Genomic DNA, 27,120 nt, shown 5'->3' with positions numbered 1-27,120 from the left:
CTTCCTATGAGACTGCTCATAGGAAGGATTCCACTATTTGCTCTTGAATGTGGAGTATGTGTATGTTGGGTTGTGCATGGGACAGTTAAACTGTATAGGGCTGAAGGTCTGGTGGACTTGTGCATTAATTTATGGGAAATTCACATGTTTGGCATATATAAATTTATATTTTCAGATATTTTGCAGTTCCTTTCTGAACAGCAGTCTGTGTGCGTTTGACTGAAGGCATATTTATACCCACCACTGTAACCCTCACAAAACAAACAAACACACTCTGAAAATGGTGTTACAAATGCTATTGCGAGCTGCTCTTTGGTGTCATTTTGGCCAGTCGTGGACCTGTTCACTTTTGTAGCCTGGCACACTGTGTTGGAATGTATAATCATATTGTTTTTTTCCCACTGATATCATAACAAGGGCTCAGATCTATCCAAATTACACAGAAGAAGATGTTGTAAAGGCATGAAAAGCAGAGACTTTCTGGAGAAACTTTTGGTAACACACACTCTGCAAGTGTGGCGCACCCTTGGCATTAGGGATGGGTATCGAAACCCGGTTCTTGTTGAGAACCTGTTCCCACTGTTTCAATTCCTTGGAATTGTTTGGCATTTTTGCAAACGATTCCCTTATCGATTCCAGTCGCCCCGAATGACGTCACCACGTTGCGGAGCGTCATTTACCTGGCAGGAAACACGGCGCCTAAGCGGCTCAAACGCTCAAAAGTTTGGTCATACTTTACGAGAACAGTTGACAACAGGGCAACTTGCAATACTTGCAAAGTAGATATTTCATTTAAGGGAGGAAACACTACGAATATGCAAAAGCATTTGCTCACAAAACACGTGATAACCTTAAATGAATGTCGTGTTTTTTAATTCCGCTCCGGACTCGTGAATCTCAACCCAGCAGCAGCGGTAACGTTTGCACGTCCTCTCCCGTTAATATGGCAGGTAAATAATCAACTAACAGTGCATATTATGTTAGCGCGATCTGCCTTATTACAAAACCTGCCATTACTGTGCATTTAGGTGACCATGATGAGAGAGACAGACAGAGTCTGGCTGGCTCAGATGCTGGCAGTTCTCACTGCAGTCTACCGGTAGCGTCTCCTTTCAGGCCAGGATAGACGAATGTCACCGAGCAGTGACTAAGTTTGTGGTAAAAGGCTTGCACCCATTTGCCACAGCAGATGCCCCCGATTTTCAGTAAGTGAATGTGTTTAATTGTAGGCAGGGACATTACTGGATATTCTTGTGTAATTGCTACAGAATAATTTATGTTACACTTTGTTATTGCTACAGAAGAATATTTATTTTATAAGATCTCACTGTTGGGTTTGTAAGGCCATGATACTCTAAATTTGTATCTTGTTCAAAGAGAAGATATAAAACAAAGTTCTAAGCTAATCGATCTTAGTGTTCTTTTTTTTTTTTAAAATAAGAATCGATAAAGAATCGAATCGTTAAACAGAATCGAAAATGGAATCAGAATCGTGAAAATCTTATCAATACCCATCCCTACTTGGCATCACTATAAATTATGGCGGGACAGTGGTCTTGTCACATTTGGTGTGTGATACAACCAGTACGGTGACCATAAACAGGCCATTACATTCATGTCTTTGCTTATAAGAGAAGTCAGTGTGGAAAATGTGCCAGTGTTATTTATTCTGTGTGAGTTTTGCTACTGTTAACATGCATTTTCAGGATAAGATCTTTTTAGTATGAGTGGCCTTAAATGGTTAGATTTGTTTTATGGACAGTTTGTACACATTGGCCTAACAAGCAAACAATCCCTTGATCGGTTCTGGTAGTAGGCACACATACCTTTGGGGTTTTGTCCCCCTTTTGATTAAAGGAGCAATCCAAAGTAACTTTACTGGTCATGAGAAAAATTTAATCAGGAGAATACACTAATCTCAAACTTCAGATTACAGACAAGAGAATGAATTCTAGTGTCCGTTCAGGATTTGACATGTCGATGTAGTCTTGAATGATATCAGCAAGTTCAAACATATTCTTATAGTTTAACTGTATTCCTACACCTCCCTGTGTCAGTGGTAGCACAGGGTGGTGTAGCAGGTTTTTGTATTGCCTGACAACAAGAAAACGGAGTCAAAACCTCCTGGCCGACCAGAGGCTTTCTGTGTGAGGCTTCCATGTTCTCCAAGATTTCAAGATTCTTTATTTGTCGCGTGCATGGTTATACAGGTATAACATGCAGTGAAATGTGACCTGATACGCTCCTCAACTGTGCAAAAAAAAAAAAGACAGACAGACCTTTATATACAGTGAATGAGTATATACAAGGTTTACACATGGGTTTTCTTCAGGTTCTCTGGCTTCCTCTTGGCTATTTAGGAATTCTGAAGATACTATAGGTGGGGATGTTAACATGTTAGCATAATTGTGTTTTGTGTTTGCCCTGTGGACTTGTAACCTCTTCAGAACCTCCCTAATCACACACATCAAAGGCCTATACCAGCGGTCCCCAACCCCCGGTACCAAATGACCGGTCCGTGAGTCATTTGGTACCAGGCCGCGAGAGTTGAGGCTCAGGTGTGAAATGTATGGTTTTCAGGGTTTTTATCGGTTTTCAGCGTTATTTTGTTATCGTTTTTATCGTTAACTCTGTTTTCCTGGGTCTTTTCACGTGTGTTATGAATAAATCTTCTTTTTTTCGGTACCGGTACTAGTTTTATTTTGTTGTATTTATCCGCGACACCTTAAAGGCCGGTCCGTGAAAATATTGTTGGGCACAAACCGGTCCGTGGTGCAAAAAAAGGTTGGAGACCGCTGGCATATACAGCTTCTATAGCAGCTCTTCTATAGGAGTTTGAACAGGATCATTTTCGTCTGCCCAAACAGTCTGACAATGCTTTACTAGATTGTAAACTTCTGTGGAGTTTTAGTGATGAGTGAATCTTTACAATACTTAAATGTGTGGTCTGAATACTGAACCCTCCCACGTCTTGTACAAACCCAGATAGTTTGACCCTAACAGAAACACTTCCCATTCTGTACTGTTGACTGAGATGGCACATAAAAGTGCATTTAAGTGTCAGTCTGCACCACAGCAGGGCTACAGCTCATAGGAATGAGCTGTGTGGCTGTTGAGCCTGCTGATTTCATGTTTATTATGAATTCAGCAGGCATAATTATTTATTATGAATAAATAATCTCCTGCGTGTCTGTTGCATCAGTCATTCTGACAGTCCCTTGGCATGTCGTGAAATCAGATGGCACATGACATAAAATAACTGTCTAGTGACTGTAAGACATGGCTCTTTAAACCTGGTTGCTGAGGACCTTGACTTCACTGCTGCTTGCTTCATGAAGATGTCTTGAGCCAAGAAATGGATTCATGTGTGGAAGTAATGCTTTTTTTTTTTTTTTTTTTTTTTTTTTTTTTTTTTAAATAATTTTTGCCCTCTTAAGCTCTATGCTCATCATAGTTATAATCCCAGAATATCATTTTGCCTCCTTGCAGCCATCTATGTGGTGGAGTGTTTCTTAAAACACACATACATAGAAACAGCCCTACACACACACACACACACACCAAATCCGTTTGACTCTTATGTGTTAACCAAAGATCAGATAACATGCCTGTGGTTGAGAGATAGAGGAGTCTTCAGGGAAGTCAGAGCCACTTGGAATGGCACAGTTTAGTTTGTCTGCCACTATACTCAAGAGGAGGGAGGGAGGTGGGGAGGAATCAGCAAGGTCAGAGGGAGGAGCAAAATGGAGACACGCTGGAAGAGGGAGGGCTGAGGACTAAAAGAAGTCATTCTGAGAGGGCACCTGTAGAGAGGACAGGGAAGAAAGTTAGAGAGGGGGTTTAAAGAGAAAACCCCCTCTAAATTGTATTTCTGTACAGTCTTTACATTCTGCAGCAGTTCAACATGGGCAACCTTGGTTCTCGAGAGCAGGAGGACTCTGAGGGTAGGTGTTGTCTAGACGGTGTCTCTTTGCAGCCCCCCATCCCCCTCTTATGGCAAACTTTTGTGCTTTGAGTCATATCTCAGGTTTCTTATTTACAGTATTGGGATACTGTCCAAGTCTCATTCCGCCTTCTGGCTTTCTGCTTTTATGAACCTTCTCCCTCTCTCTGTCCTTCTCTCGCTCACTTTCTTCCCTCCCTTTCCATGTCGCACGCAGTCTTCCCCCAGCCGGTGTGGGTTTTTGACTATATTTAGGCTGTGCTGCTTCTGGGCAACAATGCAGACTCAGTAATGTGAGTTAGACTGTAATGCATGCAGCAGGGGAGAGAAGCAGAGCAGGAGCTAGCTACTCCCAACCTGAATAAGAGGCCTCTTCAGTTTAGAGTTGGGGGGGGGGGGGGTTTCTTCTTGTTTTTTTTAGTCTAAGTCTTGTAAAAGTGGGCTACACCTGATTTTGAACTGTAGCTGAGGCCAGTTACACGGCCAGGTAATGTCACTGAGTGGTTTTGTCTTGTTGACATTATTGACCAGGTATGCGAAAAGCGTTTGCTTGCTCTTTAGGAGGGTGTCACATTGGCAGCAGCTTTCTTGGCAAGTTTGTGAATGTGATAAGTATTTAATTCCTTATGAGATCACCAATGCAGAGCTGACACAGCAGACTGCTGTGTCATGGTCTGAAAATCTACTTGGCGTTCTTCTTGGTACTATGTTTGCTTAACTGTTGCATTTGGTGAAATGCTGATTTTAGGCAGTTGTTTCTATTCCAGCAAATTTCTACTGAAAGAACTTAATTGAATTATTTATTCCCAGGAAAATAAGTAATTAAAATCACCTGATACTTGACGATAATAAAGTCATAAAATAAGGAGCTGCACATTTTTTAGATCACGTCAGATCACTTAGAACCCCGGCCGAGTAGGTACTAAAAAAAGTACCTGGTACCAGGTACTACCACCTAATTGGTGTTTCAGAAATCCCCAAAAAAGTCAAGGCAAGGCGAGCAAGGAGGTACTAGGGGAAAAGGGCTACAAGTTCAGTTAAATTGGTCAACACAATCAGCCTGAGGAAGCTTTAAAACATTCATGTTTAAACATTCATAGTTAAACTGAAGTGAGCAAACTCACTCTTGACACTAATTGAAATGAATCTGAAATGAAAGCAGAAATTAAAACTCTCTTAAAATATACAAAAAAGTATCTGGTAACCAGAAGCAAGGTATTTATTTAAGTGGTATGTGTTTTAAGTTGATGTGTTTATGTTAAGTCAATATGACTTGGTTTACATTCTTCTGTCTGTGATTCACAGCAGGGGCCTACTACCCTGCACAGCCACAGTTCACCCCCTCGGTCCAGGCAGGACCTGTGATTATGAATCCTGCACCTCAACAACCACAGCCACCCCCTCAGCCTGCCCAGCACATCCCTACCAAACGGGAACGCAAACAGGTACAGTCAGCATTCCTAATTCAAAAATGTGCCACACTTCAAACTCTCTGTGCTGCTTTGAGATGCATGTGATACAGGATATGTGTTTTACCTGCTTATGACTTGTGTGTATCCTCAATTACATTTGCTTTTATGCAAAATCACCACGTCTCTCTAGACAGACTTAACATAATCTTAAATAACCATATGTTATTAGCAAAAAACAATCCTTGGAAGTTATCAAAGAGGAGACACTATATAAAAAAGTGAACACAGCACTCAAACAATCCTAACAAGAAAATTATGAATGATTTCTGAAATGCTGAAGAGGGAGGTGGTCACACCCTGACGATCTTGTTGCAGCTGGTAACATGTTCACAGTATAGACATTCATGACCGTCTGATTTATGTTATCATCATACTAAAAACTACATATTACTTTAAAAAAAAAACAGCCACAACTTTATAGCTGTGCAGTATAATGATTTAGGTTTTGCATATGACATCCAACAAATTTTTTTGGGTATCACATATAAAAATAGATATTAACTGTAGATATTATGCTCAGTTACGGACACGGACGAGTGTCTGCGCAGTCAAAAAAACAAGCAGGTACTTAGACGTCTACTCAGACCCTCACACATGCGATGATATCATTTAAATCACTGGGACCCGAACAGACCTATGTATGATCCCTGCTTTAAAGACATGGGAACTTAACCATGTGCTAAAGTTATTGAAAGCTTCATATTCATCATTACCAATGAAGGTCCTTGATAATGAAGGTGGTGTCTTGCAACTGGATTTGAGATGAGTAAAAAATGTTGTTGCCCTTTTGATTTCATGATATTATATTATTATATTAGAAGTATTGGTCAGCTAAAGTGTATTATTGCAGCTTTTGCACGATTTATAGATGGATAATTTATGGTCACTGGAGACATATTGTAGCATTATGAGCAAGTATGTGTGTCATTGTAATCCAGTTTCAACACAATGCAATGGGATACAGAAACATCCTTGTTGTTTCTTATGATTAAGGCTTGAATTGGGACACTGAATTCAATTTACTGATTGAAAAAGATATTAATAAACTTGTCTTCAACTTCTTATTTTGCATAGCTGAGCTGCTGTACAATGTATTCCCTGATTTAACAGAATGTCTAGTGTTCCCCCTGTGCTCTAATATGGCCCTCGCCTGGTATGTGGTAGGTCTCTGTGAACTCAAGCCCCTCTTGTGTCACCATCCTTTTACATCTGAGACATCTGCAGTAATGCTTACATATGACTGAACAGTGTAACCTGCTGCTTTTCTCAGTCTGAAAAGTGAGTGATCCACTGTACGTGATCTATGAGACACACAAAATGTGAAGCTCTGGTTGCAAGATGATAAATGTCATTGGTGATATCACACAAAATATCTGCTTGTAATTACATTACATTGTGCTTTGGCTGTTAATATAAAGAGGTGGGGTTTGTGTGTGTGCGCATGTGCACACTACAAGACTTGCATTCCTTGAGTTTCGGGAGTGATGTGCTTTAAAGGAGCACCAAGAGATTTGGTGTCTTGTACAGGGCACATTGACAGAAATTAGGTTCTACTGTGAATGGATAAAGGCAGCTTCACACAGAGGTAGTGGTGTGTGTGTGTATGTGTCTGGGTTTGTAGCTTTTTAAAGTGTTTGTTGCTAGTGGTCTCCATCCAAAAATCGGATACCAGCTGACTTGCAAGAACTAAATGCCTTTTTTTTTTCTCTACTCCCCTGTTTGTGTGCTCTCACTATCACCCCACGTCAAAGAGTGTTCAGCGGGGTGGGGGGTGGAGGACATGTCAGCACATAGCTCAGCTCCACGTGGCCACCAGTCTCCTCCCCCGTTTGAGCCGGAAGGGCTAAACAGTCAGCCTTCCTCTGCTGCTGTGGCACCCCACCCCCCCTTCCTGCTCCAATTCTACATTTTCTTTTCTGCTCTCAAAAGTCAGAAAAAAGTCCAACTTGAACAGAGTGTGCAGGATGACTGAACAGCGAGAGAGAGGGATTGAGGAAACGGGGAGTTTCTTATGGTAACCCTTGTTCATTTGACAACTTTTTGTTCCTGGAAACCCTCCCATTCTCCCTGCCATTGCCCCTCCTTCACACTCTGGCCCCTTTAACTGTTTGTTAGTTTCTGTGGGCGGGGGTTTGCACATTCCAAAGCGTTACAAGGCCAGTTGCTTTATCCTTTTTTTCCCTCTTCTGTTTAGCATATGAGAAACGGTCAAGTCGTGAGCCAGCGTACTGAGAGTCAGGCCCAGCCCTGCTCTGTCTTCCGTATAGCTCTTCTGTCTCGTGCTGGATTTCTATTGTGGGAGCTAAGTTGAGAAGGAGCTACTTGTTATCCACCCACTGTCCTGGTTTTTTTTTTTTTTTGGTGGGGGTTTAAAGTCCAGCCCTAAGCTACTCCAGCCCTCGGATGATAGAGGCCCACTGGGGTTTGTAGCACTCTGGGAGAGGAGTTGCAAGCAGGCTGAATCAGGTAAAGGTCAGCATGGTTGAGCTAATACTATCAAAAGTAGGTCAGAGTGCAAAAGTGTTACAAACGGTTTAATCCTTTTCTAGGAATGGCCTGTGTCACTGAAGTTAGCAGCATTTGGACTCCTGAATTCATTGTTACTTTGTGTGACTGAGAAAACACGTGTTTGTAACATATAAGAAGAGTGCAGTGTGTACACAGGAATGCATTCTGTTGTCACATCTGATTGTGTTTTGCCTTCATGTGAGCAGGCTTTTTCAACAACAACGGCTTAAAGCAGCAGTGGAATTTTGTTTCGCTGTTTAGCTTCAAGTTGGCTTAATTTAATTCACGCTCAGTCAGACAGCTTTTCTGGTGACTCAGAGGCTGAAGCACATTCAGTTGGGCAGCAGAGGAATTTGCATGGTGGTTAGAGTTTGGATTTTGTGTGCCTCAGTGAAGAAATGTAGCTTTCATTCAATGAGGCAAGCTAGTGAATAAGAGCTAAAGGGAGGACTGTGAAAAAAGACGAATGTAGGCACTACACCATGGGAAGCAGGTTTTTTTTCCCCCTGCCTTTATTCTTCATTTGAAGTTAGTTTCAACTAAAGTGTTGTCTGTGTTATTTACCTGCTGTCCCTTACCCTCATCTTTTGTTCTTTTTACTTACACCAGTAGCTCATCTACTTTCTTTCCCCCACAGATCAGAATAAGAGACCCAAACCAAGGAGGTCGAGACATCACAGAAGAGATTATGTCAGGGGGCCGTAGTGGCTCCACCCCAACCCCACCTCAGGTGAGCCACAGAGCCACATTCTTAACTAACAGTACTCAGGAGAGCGGCCATACAAGCACACTGTTCGCTTTTTATAAAACTCATACACTTGAAAGTGACATTACCTGACAACTACTGCTTTCTGGGGTCCATATTAAAATATAGAAAAAATACTTTCTGCTTTATTTAACTTAAGATTAAATAAAACAGAAAGGACTAGAATTGACTCACATGCTCTGTCCATATGTTACTGCTTGGAAAGAATGCTGATTGCCATTTCCAATGTGATACACTACAATCTGTCAAAATTAAACTGACTGGCACTTTGACACGTGGCTTTTAAAACCAGCTGGGATTTTAGCCTGTTTTTTCTTTTCCTTTTTACCCCCCATAGTCAAATGGGAAAAAAATGTGTTAACCTCAATTGTAAGCTCACCTTTCAGTTTGTGTGTATGTCTCCCACCAGACATCTGGATCAGAAAGTACGTCATTGACCCAGGCCAACGGTGAGAGTGTCCCAGCTGCTACTACACCAGCACTGGTTAGACCAGGTGAGTGGCACATGCAGTCTTGAACACAGTCGATACATATTTTACTTACTACAAATTTTATAACTGTTATTTGTATGCATCCTGCTTAGCCGTTTGTACTTTCATAACCATTCTTTACTTTGAATAGGTCTTAAATTCACCTATAAAATGAAATGATTCCAGTTAATGTTTTCATCTTGTGATTACTTAATTGTTAAGATTGACTTCTACCAGTAAACGGCAATAACTGTTTAAAGAAGCTAGGAGAAAGGAAAGATAGAGCCTGTGCTATGTATGACATAATGTTTCTTTACTTTAACAAGATATCCAAAGTAACTGGGGACCAAACTTGATTCATGAAACAAGCCATCTATGTGGGTATAAGGCATGTTAAATCACAGCCTGTGGGCATAAGCAGTTCTTAGTTGAAACGCATTTCATTTTCACTGTTCAGTTGTTTGTACATATTTTAGTCTGTGTGAGCAGCTACATCGAGGAGCCCTGTGGTGAACAACAAGTATCTTGGTGAATCTTGAGCAGTCAGCATCGCATGTGCTGGTTTTTTTTTTGTCTTTTCTTTAAAACAGAACTTTTTTTTTTTGTAATTTTCCCACCTAAGGTTAAGTAGGGTTATCTGTATGGAAGTGCACACAACTGCTATCAAGCACCACTTTCAAAATAAGAGTGATGAGAATTTTCCTAGTAAATCCATGCTGCTTGGTGCCATTCTCTCTGCTGGATTTAAACATAGTTAAAATAAGTTGTTAACATCCCTGAGTGGCTCGCCCAAGTGTAGGAAAACAGGGAAGCTGGTTTATTTTGGGAAGGGGGTTGAATGAGGTGTAGATGTATAACATAAAAACCTTTATTATCCTCACAAAGGTGACCCGTGGCTGTGGATGAATATCGGTTTATAGGTTTTCAGAAACGATGTATTCAGTGTTGATTGTAAAACCATGAATGTGGACTGTATAACTGTGTCTTTTTTTTTTCTGACTTTTGACCCTCCAGATGACAGAAGGAAACCTACACCTCCACCTGTGGCAAAGACCCCTGAACTTCACAAAGGCGACTCCATCCCTACAGAGGCTAAAACCTCTGATACGAACACTAAGACCCCGTTACCTGCTCCTCTGTCAGAAGCTGAGAACACGCCTATTAACACTATTTCTGCACTTGCACCGAGCCCTCCTGTTCCAGATGTGATGGATGCGCCTCCATCTCACAAGGAACCTACACCCCCTCCCCAGTCAGCACCTGAGATACCTGCCTATCCTGCACCCCTTCCTGATCCTGTCCCCACCTCTGCTGCACTGAACAAAGTTGACAATAAAGCACCAGAGGCGAAAGAGGAGGTGGCAAAGGAAGAGGAGACTAAAGCAGAAGAGAATGTGACGTCAGTAGACACACCCCAAACTCCTCCTTCCTCCACTAATGGTGTGGCCGAGTTGGAACCTGAAAGGCTGTCGGTCACGTTACCACCAAGTCACCTAGAGGACCCTCTGGAGTCTCCAATTGCACAGCCTGAGGAGCTCCGACTACCCAACGGGCTGCCGCTCCCAGCCCCTCAAGACCCCGAAGCGCCTGCCGTCAACACAGCTGAACGTGACGACAGCCCCATAGCTGAACCAGATGTCAGTCAGCAGCCGATAATACAGACCTCTGCAAACGTCGCTCAGGCAGGACTATATCTAGAAGCCATACCTCCACCTGTTAAACATTCAACCCCTGCACCCTGTGCTCAAGAAGCGGAACCACCTCAGGCTGCACCTGCCCAGCCTGAGGTTCCAGAAACTGTTCCTGCAGCCACTCTGGATGTTAAGGAAGACACTCCAGTGCCCCAGTCTAGCACCAAGGAAGAGACTTCTTCTCCTACAGAGACCGTTTCAATAGCTGACAACACCCCAGAAAAGGTGCCCACTCCTCCCCCTCCTACAGCAGAGGAGAGGGAAGACACTCCTCCTCCTCCCCCACAGACGGTCACCTCTGCTCCTGTAGAAACTACTATGCAAGGTTAGTCACTTCCCCAAGTTTGATTTATTTTAGTCATTTGTTTCTGCTTTCTACAAACTGAGAATTGAGTCATCCTTAGATTTTCTGTCAGATGCGGTATTTTTGAGCTCATCTGAGGCTGCCTGTCTTTCTTTCTCTAGCTGCTGTGTCTGTGCCAAAGAAAAAAAGAAAAATGAAGGATCTAAACAAAAAGGAGGCTGTGGGAGACCTCCTGGATGCCTTTAAGGAGGTATCTGATCGATGATGTATTTGTTCATTCATTCTCATACTTTTCTTGCCTGTTGTAACTAATCTGAAATTACTCCATACCCACTGAAGCTGAAAAAGAAACTAGTCATCAACCCTTTCCAGGGACATAAGACGAACTGCAGTTGCTGATTTCTACTGTAATGTCTTAATGAAGCTCATATTTATGAGCTTCCTAAATTCCAAACTGATTTTTCTGACTAAGCAGCAAAAGGTGGTTGCACCAGAGCCTGAGCCAGTCCCAGCACCAGAGCCCCAGCCCCCTGCCACTGCTCCTCCTGCCCAAGAGGAGGCAGACTTAACCTGGGAGGACAAGGAGGACAAGCTGGATGCTGAGAATATTCAGCCGGATCCTCTCAAGCCGACTGCCACTGACAAGAAGTATCAGTACAAAGAGGGTGGGTGTCTGAAACTTGACAGAATTTATTCATTGAGTGGTCTACCTTCCTCCTCTCATATGTTGTGAAATGTCTTTTAACAAGAAGACATCTTCTGTTTTCTGTTTGTTTCAGAACAATGGATGCCAATAAACACAGAAGAGAAGAAGAAATATGACCGTGAGTTTCTTCTGGGATTCCAGTTCATCTCAGCCAGTATGAACAAACCTGAGGGCCTACCAGCCATCAGTGATGTTGTCCTGGACAAGGTGCAAAGACTTACCCTAAAGTCTAGTCTAAGTGAAATAAGACTAAAAAAACATGTCTAGATCACATAGTAGTGGAAATTGTAATTAAGTTCCCATCCTGCTTTCTGTCTTTTCAGGCTAATAAAACACCTCTGCGACAACTCGACCCCAGTCGCCTTCCAGGAATGAACTGCGGCCCTGACTTCACGCCCTCCTTTGCCAACCTTGGCAGGCCCAGCATGGGAGGAGGAAGCAGAGGACCAGTGAGTTCAATTTTTCTTTGTGTAACCGAGCACTTTCCAATTGAATTATTACTTCAATTAAATCATGTTTTGATGTTTCCCTTACAGTCTCCGGGTATGGGCATGGGGATTGGCGGACCACGTCGCTCTCAACAAATGCCGAGGAAAGAACTGAGGAAAATCATCAGCAGCATGCCACTCAGTGATGAGGTGCAGCTGAACAAAGCAGAGAAGGCGTGGAAGTCTTCAGTGAAGAAAAGCCCTCGCAGCCGTGGGGCAGAGGAGGTAGACGAGAGTGAACCAGAGCAGATCAAGACCCAGGAGCTGTTTAAACGGGTGCGCAGCATCCTCAATAAACTGACCCCCCAAAAGTTTCAGCAGCTCATGAAACAAGTAACAGAACTGACCATTGACACAGAAGAGCGGTTGAAAGGAGTCATAGACCTCACCTTTGAAAAGGCCATCTCTGAACCAGACTTCTCTGTGGCCTATGCCAACATGTGCCGCTGCCTTATGGGGGTAAGTGATGACTCACCCAATATAGATGCTTGAATATTTACAATGGAAGTGTTGTTGTTTAGATGTTTAACTTATGCAGCAGAGTAGGGGTGGGCGGTATAAGCGGTATACGGTAGAAACTCTACCGCGAGATTTGTCGATATGTCAAGTCTGACTTTTCTCCTCTAATATCAGCACTTATGTGCCAGTATTGTCTGGGTGATGATACCTAACATTCAAGAGAATACTGCAGCAGTGGCTTCCTGTGCCTTATTGAAATAAATAAAAGTGACTGTGAGACAATGTTTAAGCAGTGAGCGAAGCGACCATTGCTGTGGGTCTTGGGGGTATTGTAGGGCACCTTTTTTTTTTTTTTTTTTTTTTTTTTTTTAAATTGAACTTCTGAAGTGAGATAACTCTACTGTATATTTTTTATGTGTGTGTGTGTGTGTGTGTGTGTGTGTGTGTGTGTGTGTGTGTGCGCGCACGCATGTATATATGTTTTTTGTTGTTTTAAATAACATTGTTCGATCTGAAATGTAGTTGTTGGCAATGCAGGAAGCCCGAACTCCACCACAAAAGTGACATCATGGTTTGTAATAGATTGACACTGGGGTTGGCAGATGCAACAATGCTTTTGCAGTGGTGTCAATCCTCGTACTGCTAGTTTACAAATGTCTTTGAGTCTCCAGTGATGAACTCAAATTAGTGATGGGATTGAGGGACTGAGGAGCCACTGCAACACTGAGCTTGCACCCTGTCTTCTTTTGCCATTTACTTAACTTGTGTTTTCTTTCTCTGCTTTTTTCAGCTTAGAGTCGAAATTCCAGATAAACCAGGAGCCACTGTAAATTTTCGTAAGCTGCTGCTAAATCGATGCCAGAAGGAGTTTGAGAAGGATAAGGATGATGATGAGATTTTCGAGAAGAAGCAGAAAGAGCTGGAAGCTGCATCCGTGGTATGTATGCTGCATTGTGAAGTATTATTTGCACAAAGGAAGTCATGTGTCAAGTCAATAGTTAAACATCTGAAAGGTTTCAGAGATCCATCTAACTGTACTTGTTTTGAATGCCTTTTTTTTTGTTTGTTTCCCAGGAGGAGGAGAAGCAGCGGCTCCTTGAGGAGTTAGAAGAGTTTAAGGACAAGGCCAGGAGGAGGTCTCTAGGTAATATCAAGTTCATTGGTGAGCTGTTCAAGCTGAAAATGCTCACAGAGGTCATCATGCACGACTGCATTGTCAAGCTGCTCAAAAACCATGACGAGGAGTCTCTGGAGTGCCTGTGCAGACTATTGTCCACCATTGGCAAGGACCTTGACTTTGAGAAGGCCAAGGTACAAAACACACACATGTTGGAGAAAGATGACCGAGATGCATACAAACCAAGATTCTATAATTTTGACTGATAAACACAAAATGCACTTAACCTAACTATTGTGTCCCACTTCAGCCTCGTATGGACCAATACTTCAATCAGATGGAGAAAATAATAAAGGAGAGGAAGACCACCTCCAGGATCCGTTTCATGTTGCAGGATGTGCTGGACCTTCGACGGGTAAATAACAAAGTCGCATATGGACTCAATGAGCTGTTTGCATATATAATTTGGAGCTTAAGCCTTTTCCCCAACTAAATCTCTCTGGTTGTAGAGTCGTTGTTTTAAAAAAATGCTTATTTATAACATTTTATGATTTGAGTAGACCAAAAACAAGATCTAGCTTTTTAAAGCCTGACCCACTATGCAACACTTGAGATTTTACAGGCACTTTTATTAAATCAGATAAAATGATAGAAAATGCGATTTCATATATCATATTTAAATCTGTTGGGTTCCCAATTAGGAGCTGCTGCATGTTTCAGGAAACTAACAGTTCAAAATAAACATTTTTTCCACTCAGTTGTGGGAAATCTTTTGCATGTGGTTGTGATCAGAAAGAAAACTAAAGTCATTCAAATCAGTATTGGTTTGTTTGCACTCTTATACAGAACATTTCAGTAGCTTTACATGCTGTCAGACTGTCTTTGTGATGGGGAAATGAAGATTTTACACTCCACCAGACACTGACAAAAGCAGTAACTTTATCTGGGAAAACCCAGGAGGTGTTTACTTAGTGCTGCCTTCATTGCCTGCTTACTTTGTAATTGTGTGTTGTTGTTTTGTTTGGTTCTTGTTAGCATAAATTCATTAAAATGCAAAATTCACACAAATTTGGCAGCAATTTCTCTTCAGCTTTAAATAAACCACTTTTAACATTCTGGGGGCTCACTCAATGATCACTTGTGCTGTCACACAAGGACTTTAGACATTAACTTAGGTGTGTGTGTGTGTGTGTGTGTGTGTGTGTGTGTGTGTGTGTGTGTGTGTGTGTTGAGGACTATGTTTTCACTAAGGTGATTATATTTCTGTGAATTGTGCAATCGTGTTAATGCGATGAGTTTTACGCATAACTCATCCATTATTGTTGCATATGGTCTGTGACCCTGCATGGTGCTGTCCACAGCCCAGAGACACCCACACTGGTCCTTCAGCTCTGGCCAGTGTGAGGCTCATACATGGGCTAAGAAAACAAGTCTTCTTCAGCTCATTAATGCAGGGCAGCTCCTAAACACAGAGCTACTCTGTGCCATTGGCTGAGACAACAAACAGCAGCATGTTCATTCATCCATTCATCTTCTCTCAATTGAAGTAACAGGATTTGAGTGATCCTATGTTATGTCATCATGTGTGCCTCATAATTTTCCTGTCACCCCTTCCCCCCCAATTTATCTCAATTACGTGCAACTTTCTGAAGCCAGTTAAGTCTGGTGGTATTGAAGCTTCTTTCTTTTGAAGGAATGTTGCAGTCCTTTAGTTAGGCTTCCAGTCCCTCCCACAACGTCCTACAAAACCTGCTGTTTTCAGTGTTTTTCAAGCTGGAATCTGCTGCTCTGTGTCAGTGTAGTGGCCCAGTTTAATTGAAGCACATACTGCATGTTTTATTTCCTTTCAAGACAAAAACAGAAACGCGACTGGAATGATTATCTCACTCTCTCTCTGTCTTGTTCTGTGAACACTGTAGTTATAAAGAGGACTGATTTAGAGACACTCATCAAAATGACAAGGGTACATAAGCTCTGCTTTGTGTTCATTCATACAATGGTGACATGGACAGAAAAAGAATACATTTTCAAAGTCATCCTCGTTTTTTTGTGTGTGTGTGTGTGTGTGTTTGTTGTTGTTTCCCCCGATCATTCTCACAATTCTGTCTTGTACTTGTTCCAGAATAACTGGGTGCCCCGGCGAGGCGATCAGGGTCCCAAGACCATCGACCAGATCCACAAAGATGCTGAGCTGGAGGAACACAGGGAGCAGATGAAGGTGCAGCAAGCCCTCATCTCTAAGAAGGAATCCAGTGGAGGCTCAGGAGGCAGGATGGGTGGAGGCCGTCGGGGCCCTCACTCTCCAGGTCGTCGAGGCCCTCATTCTCCAGGCCGTAGGGGAACCCACTCCCCAGGGCGTGGTGCCTCTCCCCAGGATGACGGCTGGAACACAGTGCCCATCTCTAAAAACAGACCTATTGACACCTCTCGCCTTAGCAAAATCACTAAGGTAAGAGAGGGAGGGGGTTTCTTCTCACACACAATGTGAGCACATTTTGACAATCAATTGAAAATATCAGACTTCTAATGACAGCCTTTTCTTCTCAGACTCCTGTTCTTGACTTCAACAATCAGCTGCTTGCCCCAGGAGGTAAAGGCACATGGGGCAGCTGGGGTAAGGGCAGTAGCGGTGGCACAAGTGCCAAGCCTGCAGATTCTGGTAGGTTTTTTCCACAAATGTGTTTATATATCAAAGAATTATCTATTTGTGGTAATCAGAACTGAAGTTTAATTTGTATCGTGTGCCTGTTTTAATCCCCAGGCTCAGAGACGGGTAGCCGACCAGCCACCAGCACGCTCAACAGGTTCTCAGCCCTGCAGCAGCCTTTGTCCTCAGGCTCTTCAGTAGACACAGATAAGAGAATTCCTCAGAGGTGAGCAAAGGGACACAATTCTCATTACCAGCTCAAACCTTTCAGTATTCATAGTGTGAGTGTGTAGAGATGTATTTTACAATTGTACGACTTCTTTTCTGAACTCTACAGAAACAGCTTGAGTCGAGAACGAAGTGATCGCTTCGACCGCTCAGATCGTGGCAGCGACCGCTTCGAGCGACGAGACGACCGTGATCGAAACCAGCTCCAGGTCACTAAACGCAGTTTCAGTCGGGAGAAGGAGGAGCGGAGTCGGGACAGAGAGCAGCGTGGCCCTGCTGATCCAGTCCGCCGTGTGGCGAGCATGACGGATGACCGAGACAGCAGAGAACGGGCCAGAAGCAGAGAGAATGGTAGCCTGCCTGAGATAACTTAAGCATTATAATATTAAATATTTAAAACTTAAATTAAAAAATATTTCACAATACTAAATAAAGAAATCAGACAGCAGGAGACCAGACTTGAAAAAAATAGTCCTTTTCAGATACCTGGGCTCATCATCACACCATTTTAAACTTCTTTCTGCAAAAGTTAGGGGTCCATGCCCCTAGATTAACTTTTTTTTTTTATGAATGAAAAAATGACATCCATGATGTAGTTAGTGTTTCTAGAGATGTTGTTTGCAGGACATGTACAGAGTACTCATAGCTCTGGGTATGAGCACAGTGGCCTTCATTTACTAATATGTGCGTGTAAACGTTCTTATTTATGACATGGGCCAATTTTGCTCTTACCGCCAGTGAAGCAGACTCGCTCTAAATTAACCAGAAAAGCATTGTTGCTTCTGCCAACCAAAAACAGTAATCACTTGCACCACTGAGGCAAAAAAGAAGGAGATAGTCAGACTGGAGAAACTTTAAAAAAGCGGTTGGGTCCAAGGAGGGAGCCAGCAAGTGTTTCCATGGGAGTGATAACAGTTTAAAAATAAAGTCTGAAATAATGACGTTTTTCAATATTGTTTCTTCTGAGAAACTCGCTATGGGTCAAGTTTTTAAAAAGTTTGTAATCAAAGTTTATTTCTTTATTTGAGACCACAAGGAAAAGAACAGGTGGAAGATGACGAACAGCACATCTGTCAGCCCAAATGAAAAAAATTGCTGCAAGGGCAGGGGGGAAAAAATCCAGATTTCCCAGCATCTGTGGGACAGTGCCAGTAAATTAAACTGCAATTAATGGTATCCAGCTTGCTTGATGTTTTTTATTATGAAATATGAGATCAGTTAAAAAAGGTCTGTTTCAGAGGACGAGATAGATGGTGATGATTTTTTTTTTTTTTTTTTTTTTGAAATCATACAGAGCTACTGCACTCTAAGAATAACAATCTGCATTTTAAAAGTCGCATAATGACTTCTGCAGCTCTTTTTGTCATCAGTGCACGATTCTCTGAAAGCTTCAAATAATCAGATTTTTTTGTTGTTGTTGTTAGGGGGGGAAAAATCAACTCCACCCCAAACATAAAAATGTTGGCTGGACTGCTGTGCTCCTCATTATTCAGTTGACTTCAGTTTGAAGATTTACAAGAAGATAACTGTGGAAACAATGTTTCTGTTTGTTTTTTTCCCTTCATGTAGCTTAAAATCTGATTTGCTGTTCTTTCTTTTTGTTGTTCTGTGAACAGCGAAGAGGGAGAAAGCTGCCACCCCTCCACCTCCCCAGACCCCCACCAAGCCTGCCTTGACCGAGGAGGAGTTGGAAAAGAAGTCCACAGCCATCATTGAGGAGTACCTCCATATCAACGACATGAAGGTACATACTGATGCTGCTTTTTAAACACACACACACACAGCAAGGACACCTAAAATTAAATACAAAAAACAACAACTACCTTTTACCTTTGCTTATGTGAAATGTATTCACAAAGTGCTTTTGTGGACCAATTAAAGCACTTTATAATTAATGCTGCTCTAATAGTCTTCTTATTCACAGTGAGGGTTTCAGTGTATTTCCATCATCTAAAGTCTGCATTGTTGACACCTGAACATCTATTTATTACACTTAAAGCCATGAGAGGATAAAAGAGGAGCTTATGATTCACTGCTGTCTTTCTGTCCTTGTCTGTCCCCACAGGAGGCTCTGCAGTGCGTGCAGGAGATAAATAGCACTCAGCTGCTGTTTGTGTTTGTACGAAACGGGCTGGAGTCAACACTGGAGCGCAGCACGATCGCCAGGGAGCATATGGGCCTGCTGCTGCACCAGCTCATTAAGACCGGCATCCTACCAAAGGAGCAGTACTACAAAGGGTGAGTACAGAACCCCCAGGGAGGTGCTGGGTTAACCGGTAAAGTTTGGACCAGCAGGACTCCACATTACCAGCGGCCCGCAGGGAAACGTCAGGCTTGTGAATATTTTTCAGCATTTCATGATCTTAAAACCCCCTGCCTGGCCAAAAAGCAGTGAGTTTCCATATGTTGCTACCAGCATGGTGTGATGCTGCTTAATAATTCCATCTACTGAGTCAAGTTGGGCTTGTTCTTGTATTTCTTAACCCTTGAATAATCTTTGATGTCCGTGTACTGTGCTTCTTTTTTCAGGCTTAAGGAAATCCTGGAGGTGGCAGAAGACATGGCGATAGACATCCCCCATATCTGGCTCTACCTGGCTGAGCTAATCACTCCCATGCTTCAAGAGGGAGGCATCCCCATGGGAGAACTTCTCAGGTTTGTTATAGTACTTGCTAAGTCTCTCAACACTTCAGATGAGGAATAAATGGGATATTTCTATTTGTTGATGGTTAATTCATTGGTTGCCTGATGTATCTTCAGGGATGTCTCAAAGCCTTTGATCCCTCTGGGCAAAGCTGGAGTCCTGCTGGTTCACATCCTCACTTTACTCTGCAAAGGAATGGTAAGAGCTGATCATTATTATGTCATATTGTGTTTTTGAAAAGCTAGCATATATACATAAACTTTTGTCCCAGAAAAAAACAAGATTAAGATCTATTCATGTGTACAAACATCTCTTTCCTCCCATCAGAGCCATAAAAAGGCAGGTACAATGTGGAGGGAGGCAGGCCTGCAGTGGAAGGACTTCCTCCCTGAGGATGTAGACGTCAACAAGTTTGTGACAGAAAAGGTGAGGGTTCACTCACTGCCTTCATCATTAACAGCCTTCTGTCTGTGGTTATCCTCGATGTAATTCAACACTGCGAAGGAAAAAAGCAAGAATCTAAAGCTCAGGTCTTAACTGAGGAGTCTGATTACTAAACATCTCGACGTGACTTTGTGTTCACAGTTAAAGAAAACCTCCACAGGGTTATCATGCTTCAATTCTTTTAATCTATCTTGAACTAGTGTTACATAATTCTGTTTTTTTGAGCGTATTAAGGATGTCAGCATTGTCCATCATACAGATCCAAGTGAGAAAAAAAGTATCTTACCACTGTAATGACAGATGCTGAAGAAATGCAGAAATGTTAGGTATCATCATTGTTTATGTGATCTTAAAATACCACACATGGATCTTAAATGAGTTCCATTAATAATAGTAGTATAATAGTCTAATCCTCCAGTCCAATATGCAGTGTTACAATCCTCTCATCACATTTAATGTAATGCAGGATAAAAGGAAGAAATATTCTCATAGCATGTGATGTGACAAACGTCGTGAAAAATGACCATGATGCCCCTCTCTCTCTCTCTCTGTAGAATGTGGAGTTTACACTGGGCGATGAGTCGGAGAAGGACAAGAAGAAGGAGCTCAGCGCTGCAGATCTGACCAGACAGCTGGACAGACTGATCCAGGACAGGGCTGACAACCAGAGGATCTTTGACTGGATTGAGGTTTGTTTCAGATCCACTCATGTGGGTTCTGACTTTTAGAACCTGAAAATGTGTCATCGTTAGTTTCTCAACAAAGCAACTTTCGTAACCGCAGCACTGACAGAGCTGATTCAGACAGGTCGTCGTATTTTGGATGGTGTTTTCCAGTTTTGTGCACACGTAAATAAACGTGATCTTTTTTTTTTTTTTTTTTTTTGTAGGCCAACCTGGATGAGCAGCAGACCTCCTCCAACATGTTTGTCAGAGCGCTGATGACCTGCATTTGCCAGTCAGCAATTTGTGAGTCATTCTGCACTCTTCACATTAAACACTATTAACACTAGCCTAAGTAGACTAGTAGACTTCCTGGTCCACTTCAGTTCTGATGGGCTTTAAGTCCTCTTACCATATTACTGAACTTTGGGACCTTTTACTGCTGCTACTCAGTGTGTGAAAATATCCCAGGCTAGAGGGTGTAGTCCGAGTGAAATGTGAACATTCTTGAAACTTTTCCTCCACAGGTGAGAATCCCTACAAGGTTGACAGCGAGCAGATCAAACGGAGGGCGAAGCTCCTGCAGAAATACCTGAAGGACGAACAGAAGGAACTACAGGCTCTGTATGCTCTGCAGGCCCTCATGTTGCAGATGGAGCAGCCTGCCAGTAAGTAGCTCATTCAGGCTCAGGTTGTCCTTTGTCACTGCTTTGAAATTCAGATTTCTGCTTCTCTTCATGCTACAACTTAAAAGATTAAGAAAGTGATCAGCATCATTTCCTCATTTCTCACCATTTTCCTCATTTCCTTTCTCTCCTCACTCATCAGATCTTCTGCGAATGTTCTTCGACACACTCTACGATGAAGACGTGATCAAAGAGGAGGCCTTCTACAAGTGGGAGTCCAGCAAAGACCCCGCCGAACAGCAGGGGAAGGGCGTGGCCTTGAAGTCCGTCACTGCCTTCTTCACGTGGCTCCGCGAAGCCGAGGATGAATCCGATAACAGCTAGGGGCTGCTGGGAGAATCGATGAGAGTTCTGGGCAAACCCATGGGGAGAGCGAATGTTCTGTTGATGATTCACAAGAGGCTGAATCAGCAAAATCCTTCTGCATAAACAGAAAAAAAAAATAAAGAAAAAAAACTTCTTCAACTGGGAGAGATTGTATTATGGATCGAACATTCGATCCTTTTTTTTTTTCTTGTTTGTTTTCAGTTTCTTGTTTTTCTTCTGTGCAACCGAATGTCTTTTTTGAAACAAACACAGGATTAACTAAAGAGATGAATAGATTTGAGAGAAAGAGAGAGAATGCTGAGAAGAGTTGAAAGCTGTAGGAATGCTCTGATGCTGTTTCCTTCAGTATTTTTATTTTTTGGGTTGTTTTCAGAAAGCTTTTTGTGGCCACGGCAAAACTGCTCAAGACATTTTGCTTAAAGACAGAAAATATAACAGAAGACTTTAAAAGGCTGTTCACATCTATATTTTTGATGAATTCACCCTTTATCATGTGGACATGACAGATGTCATGCTACATGTCCGCCGTTTGGATCTACATGACGTGCTTATGTAGAGCTTTTTGTTTCCCTTTTCAAAGTGTTGGATGATTAAGGGTGGTTTGTTTCATTTTTTTTTTGGTTTTTTTGTTTGTTTTTTTTGTTTGTTTTTTGTAAGAAAAATTGAAAACTACAAAGAAAAGAGCCATCTAAGAGACATTTCAGTCATGAGTGAATGCAACGGTTGTGGACTTTCTGAGGACGTTGTCACTGAGGAGAGGGGCAATGAACATTGACCATTTTGCTGCTTGCAGGGGTGGCAGCGATGCTACCCTTTAAAACCCCAGCCCAACTCAATCCCACCACCCCAACCTCTAATGTGTCTGTTTCACTTGTTTCCTGCGCTTCAAAAACGAACTGTGGACCGAGAGAGGGAGAGCAAGAGCGAGGGATCATGGTTTCACCCTCGTTCAAAGCCGGTTGGTGTTTTTGTTTTTTGGTTGTTTTTTTTTTAAACTTGAAAAAGTATACAGACAAAAATCCACTTTAATGACAAAGGACTTTTAAGAAAAGTTTAACAGTACGAATCCTAAGGCCTTTCTTTGCTTCCATGAGTGGAAATGCATTTCAGGAGAGTTCTGTAAATATACGATGAATAGTTTTCTTTTAAAGAAAGTATGCTAATGTAACCCCTATTTCCCCTGCTCCTCTGAAACAATGTGGCAGTCTTTCCCCCCGTATTTATATTTTTCTCTCCTCAGCTGGCAGAAGGTGCTTGTGATATCCAACCCCAGTCATTGATTACAGTTTAATTGAATAATTGTAAATACTTTTCTGCTTTACTTTATTAAAAAAGATATTTAATTAAAGAAAATAATTGCCTCTTTTCACATCCAGAACTGGAAGAGATAATAAAGATGGTTGCAAATAAAAAGGAAAATGCAAATGCTTGTGGTTTTGTGACCGGAGGCGGCAGCAAGGCCGGTGCTGTTTTGCCACTTTGATGAAATGAAATGTAGTGGTTGATGTTTGATTTTTTATTTTTTTTTTTAAATAAGTATCTTTCAGGTTAAAAAATAAATCGGAGGGCTTTATTATAGACACTTATCTCCTGAGTTTGAGCTTCATTATGAGACACGAGTCATGAATCAGAAACATGAGAAAACTAAAAACTTTGGAATGAATAGGTTTTTAGCCGGGGGAGGTGGTGGCATGGCCAGGGCTGCTTTCCCGCTTTGATCCTGTGATTGGAACATTCCTCGGTGACTGCAGATTTGTTGACTGTGAGTGTGAATCACCCCAAAGGTGACTGGTGGCCTTTTGGGTGCACTGAACTTGTTATCATTGTTCAAGAAGTCAGTTTGAGGTTTGTGACATGTCATATTATCCTGCTAGAGGCAGCCATCGTTCTGCTCTTCTGCATACCTTTGTTGCATCCATCCGTCCATTTTCTTCCGCCTATTTGATTCTGGACTGCTGGAGCCTATCTCAGCTGTTATAGGGCGAGAGGCAGGGTACACCCTAGATAAGTCGGCAGTCTGCCAAAGAGCTAACACATAATAGCCCTTCACACATAACCAGTTAACCTAATCACACTAACTGCATGTCTCTGGACTGTAGGAGGAAGCCAAAGAACCCACGCAGACAGGGAGACCCTGGCCAGGTCATAGATTCAAACCCAGGCTGCTCTTGCTGTGATGCTAACCAGTGTTATTTGCTCAATCCCAGCAGATCACCAGTTTCTGAAATACTCAGACCAGCCTGTCTGGGACCAACAACTCTAGTTCAAAGTCTCTGAAATCACCTTCCTTCCTTACTCTGGTGCTTGGTTTGAATTTTAACAAGTTGTCTTTAACATGTTTACATGACTAAATACAATAAGTCATGTGATTGACTGATTAGATATTTGCATTAAGGAGCAGTTGAAGAGGTTTACTTGTTTAAAAAGTGGCTTTGGAATTCAAGTTAAACCTGATTTTTATTTTCCTATACACAAAAAACCTGAAGATTACAGGACAAATCTCACAGAGCAAACGAAAACATCTGCTTGAAGTTGGCAGTGGTGGACACAGGCCTTTCTAAAAATAAAAAGTTCACAGCAGAAATATCTCTTCATTAATGTCTCCCACAGCAAATCGCATTGACTACTTCAGTTCAGACAGGTGAGCTGTTACCTGTTTTCTCGAGTGTAATGAGAGTTGATCCACTGACTGACCTTCAGTGTATGACTCCATTTCAATAATGGTTTTCAGGATGTGGCATCTCTAGTAATTAAAGTATCAAAATGAGGCAGTCATGTTACGATACATCAAAGCCATGAGAAACTGTCATTTCTGAGTGGCCCGTGTCTGACAGGCGGTCTCACTTTAGCAGACCGCCATGTAATCCATGTCTGAGAAGAGCTTTACTTTGATAGTACAGTGAAACGGCACATCAAACAAGTCATTTTTTTCTTTTTTTGTCAAGTAATGAAATTCCTTGCTTTATCGTTTTTTTTCCCTCCCTATGTTTTACATTGTTTAATTATTAAGCAGCGGCTGCAGATGTGGCCTGACCCACTAACTGATGGAGCTCATATAAACCTGAAATATGACCTAGAGGTAATCATTTAACAGCTAGCCTCTAAACTCCAGGGATACCTGCTGACATGTATCAGGGGACAGATGTAACGTTACACATTGGTAACTCAGAGACAGAGTGTCACATGCAGTCTGCAGCTCAGAGAAATGCTGCTGTGGTCAGCAGGAGAAGTTATGTAACTAGAGGCCAGGACACAGGTTACAGAAACACCAAGGAGACATCTGTTCTGTCATTCCAGTGGGGGGAGGGGGTTCACACTAAACTGAAAAGAGCTGGACTTCTTGGGGATCTCCGGAAAGTAGGGCTGGCCTGGATTAATTCACCAAGAAACACTAACATATTAAGTATAGAAGCATTAGAGCGGTTTTGAATTAGAATTTGAAATAATCAGCAGGAAACTCCAGGTCTAACAAATCAAGACAAAAAGCAGGTCCTGTGGTGGCCAATAGAGGCTGAAATAAGCAGAAATAAGCATGTTTCCAACCTGGTGCAAAAACATTATTGTTGTTATTGTTTTAAAATTAGGGCCATGGTTGCTGATCAACATGGTTAACTGCTACCTGCTAATCACTGCTAATTAGAATAAAACTGAACCTCTGGACTGTTGGTGCCTTTTGGAGCATTATTGGAAATATTTGAAAAAGAATGCTGCTTTCTACTGCCTAGTCCTTTACTTCGGTGTTTATTTGTATAGCAAAAAACATTACACATTACAAAGTGCTTCACAATTTCAGTTAAAGCCACACATAAAGATATGTATACATGTTACACCTTATTCCTACATACGCACAAATAGGTGTAAACTATGGCCCCAAATAATGGGGGACAGATTAAAGGAAAGCTAAACCATGAAAAGAGTTTTCAGAAGTTGGTTGAAACAAATGACAGATTCAGACGACCTGACAGGCTGAGGAAGGATGTTTCAAAGTTCAGGCGCTACCACCTCTAAGGTGCGATCACCTCTGGTTTTAAAATCAGAGCATGGAACAATTAAAAGATCTTGATCAGATGATCTGAGCAGTGGCTCTGCAATATAGGCAATATGTTAGTAATAGGATTTTAAAGTGGACTCTGAATTTCAATGAGATCTGGTGAAAGGAAGCAGGAACAGTTGTTGTTTGTGAGCGTCAGCCTTTCTGCTGTGTTCTGCACCAATCAGAGACAGGCTATAGAGGACTGAGAGAGGACTGTGAAAAGTGAGCTACAATAAGTATGTGTCTCTGTGTTGCATTGACTTGCTTACCATGCATGTATGTAATAACATTAGTACTTTATGCTCTCATGCAAATATGTTTACTTTTAGCTCCACAAAACCAACACGGGAGTGGCCAAAATGCACAGGCCAGAAACCACTGTGTGGTGTCATGGTGGCTGTTTCCATCTTTTATATACAGTCTATGTTATTATCTCAAACTGCAGTTGCACTTAGAATAGAGGTGGGCGTACCAAAGATCTGCAGGTAGAAATATTCACATTTGTTCAAATCATATTTCTGTGAGCTAAACATCATCACTAGCTAGACATTTCTTACAGAAGCTGACCCAACATCACATGATGTGGTGTCGAGATAAGCCAAACCTATTTTATTCACTTGTCTGATGGGCATCATTAATAATAATAATAAAATTTAAAAAAAATCTTTTTATCACTGATTGCAGTTGCAGTGAAAGCACACACTGTTTGACGATTTGTGACACAAAGTCTGTAGGAGCACTTTTTATTTTTCCCTTTACTTTTACTTTTACACATAACTGTATCAGGGTTGTGTCAAAAACTGTTAGGTACTCTAAACACCCCCCCGCACTTACAGCAAGGGGAAGTTATTATTCAATATCTCACATTCAGAGAACATGTTCACTTTGGATCTGTGATTCAGGTCCAAATACACACAGATCAGATTAGTTCTTCCGGTAAAGAGGAGGAAAAACAACCCCTGTTTTGTTTGCAAGAATCTGCTCTCTGCCTTTTTCATCATGTAATCCACAAGCTGTGACTGTTCCTGTGCTATATCCTGTGGGGTGTTTTTTTTTTTTTTTTTTTTGGGGGGGGGGGGGGGGGGGGGGGGGGTTGTATATCATACTGTGAGAAAGCTGCCAGTTCAGTCTGTAACACTAATATGAGCTGCAGAGTGGAGTGAAGCCTTCTTTCCCCACCTCCCACCATCAGCCTGAAATAGAACGGTATGGTTGTGCTGGACCGCTCCTAAATGCAACTCGGGCCAACAGAGTGTGTAAGCTCAGCAAACTCTGCCTGTACAAATAAAGAAGCAGTGCTGTTCCCACATTCTTCCTCCTTTTTTATATTCATTTATATTCATTTAAGTCAGTGTGGTCTCTGTTCAGCAGCGCTTCACACAATCGACCTACAGCAGCACCTTTTGTAGGCTGTAAGTCGATCTGTGTGTAACCACAGTGAGGCCTTCATTTTAAACCTGTATCATCTTATAACACGTGTTAGGAGAGCCGCCGTCTCCCTGCTGACACCACACCGCCTCACGTA

At 42.1% G+C, this 27,120-nt stretch overlaps 1 protein-coding gene across 7 annotated transcripts in view; it reads left to right on the top strand.

Moving 5' to 3' along the window:
- LOC147313996 (eukaryotic translation initiation factor 4 gamma 1-like) overlaps positions 1-23,148 on the top strand; it is a 38,164-nt gene extending 15,016 nt beyond the window's left edge. For 3 of the 7 annotated variants that reach the window (XM_086260763.1, XM_086260766.1, XM_086260765.1), the window contains 25 exons: positions 5,249-5,388; positions 8,561-8,653; positions 9,099-9,183; positions 10,174-11,175; positions 11,316-11,404; positions 11,627-11,819; positions 11,934-12,067; positions 12,184-12,309; positions 12,397-12,807; positions 13,598-13,744; positions 13,882-14,118; positions 14,235-14,339; positions 16,047-16,373; positions 16,472-16,583; positions 16,686-16,797; positions 16,909-17,150; positions 18,416-18,543; positions 18,865-19,037; positions 19,329-19,454; positions 19,560-19,641; positions 19,771-19,869; positions 20,442-20,576; positions 20,777-20,855; positions 21,077-21,217; positions 21,378-23,148. In XM_086260763.1, coding sequence (XP_086116889.1) covers positions 5,249-5,388; positions 8,561-8,653; positions 9,099-9,183; positions 10,174-11,175; positions 11,316-11,404; positions 11,627-11,819; positions 11,934-12,067; positions 12,184-12,309; positions 12,397-12,807; positions 13,598-13,744; positions 13,882-14,118; positions 14,235-14,339; positions 16,047-16,373; positions 16,472-16,583; positions 16,686-16,797; positions 16,909-17,150; positions 18,416-18,543; positions 18,865-19,037; positions 19,329-19,454; positions 19,560-19,641; positions 19,771-19,869; positions 20,442-20,576; positions 20,777-20,855; positions 21,077-21,217; positions 21,378-21,559 — 4,700 coding nt within the window. In that variant the 3' untranslated portion in view covers positions 21,560-23,148. Of the gene's footprint in view, positions 1-3,806; positions 3,945-5,248; positions 5,389-7,575; positions 7,882-8,560; positions 8,654-9,098; positions 9,184-10,173; positions 11,176-11,315; positions 11,405-11,626; positions 11,820-11,933; positions 12,068-12,183; positions 12,808-13,597; positions 13,745-13,881; positions 14,119-14,234; positions 14,340-16,046; positions 16,374-16,471; positions 16,584-16,685; positions 16,798-16,908; positions 17,151-18,415; positions 18,544-18,864; positions 19,038-19,328; positions 19,455-19,559; positions 19,642-19,770; positions 19,870-20,441; positions 20,577-20,776; positions 20,856-21,076; positions 21,218-21,377 lie in introns of those variants that run through there. The other 4 variants (XM_086260767.1, XM_086260764.1, XM_086260768.1 and 1 more) reach the window with 4 other exon arrangements.
- Positions 23,149-27,120: the final 3,972 nt, after the last annotated feature.

Source organism: Aulonocara sp. 'chitande type north' Nkhata Bay, linkage group LG14, assembly GCF_057382095.1.
Source record: "Aulonocara sp. 'chitande type north' Nkhata Bay isolate Kocher_YH1m ecotype deep benthic linkage group LG14, A_spYH_male_GT1.1, whole genome shotgun sequence".
NCBI lineage: Eukaryota > Metazoa > Chordata > Actinopteri > Cichliformes > Cichlidae > Aulonocara > Aulonocara sp. 'chitande type north' Nkhata Bay.
The sequence above is the reverse complement of the archived record's forward strand: the minus strand, read 5'-3'. Positions and strand labels throughout refer to the sequence as shown.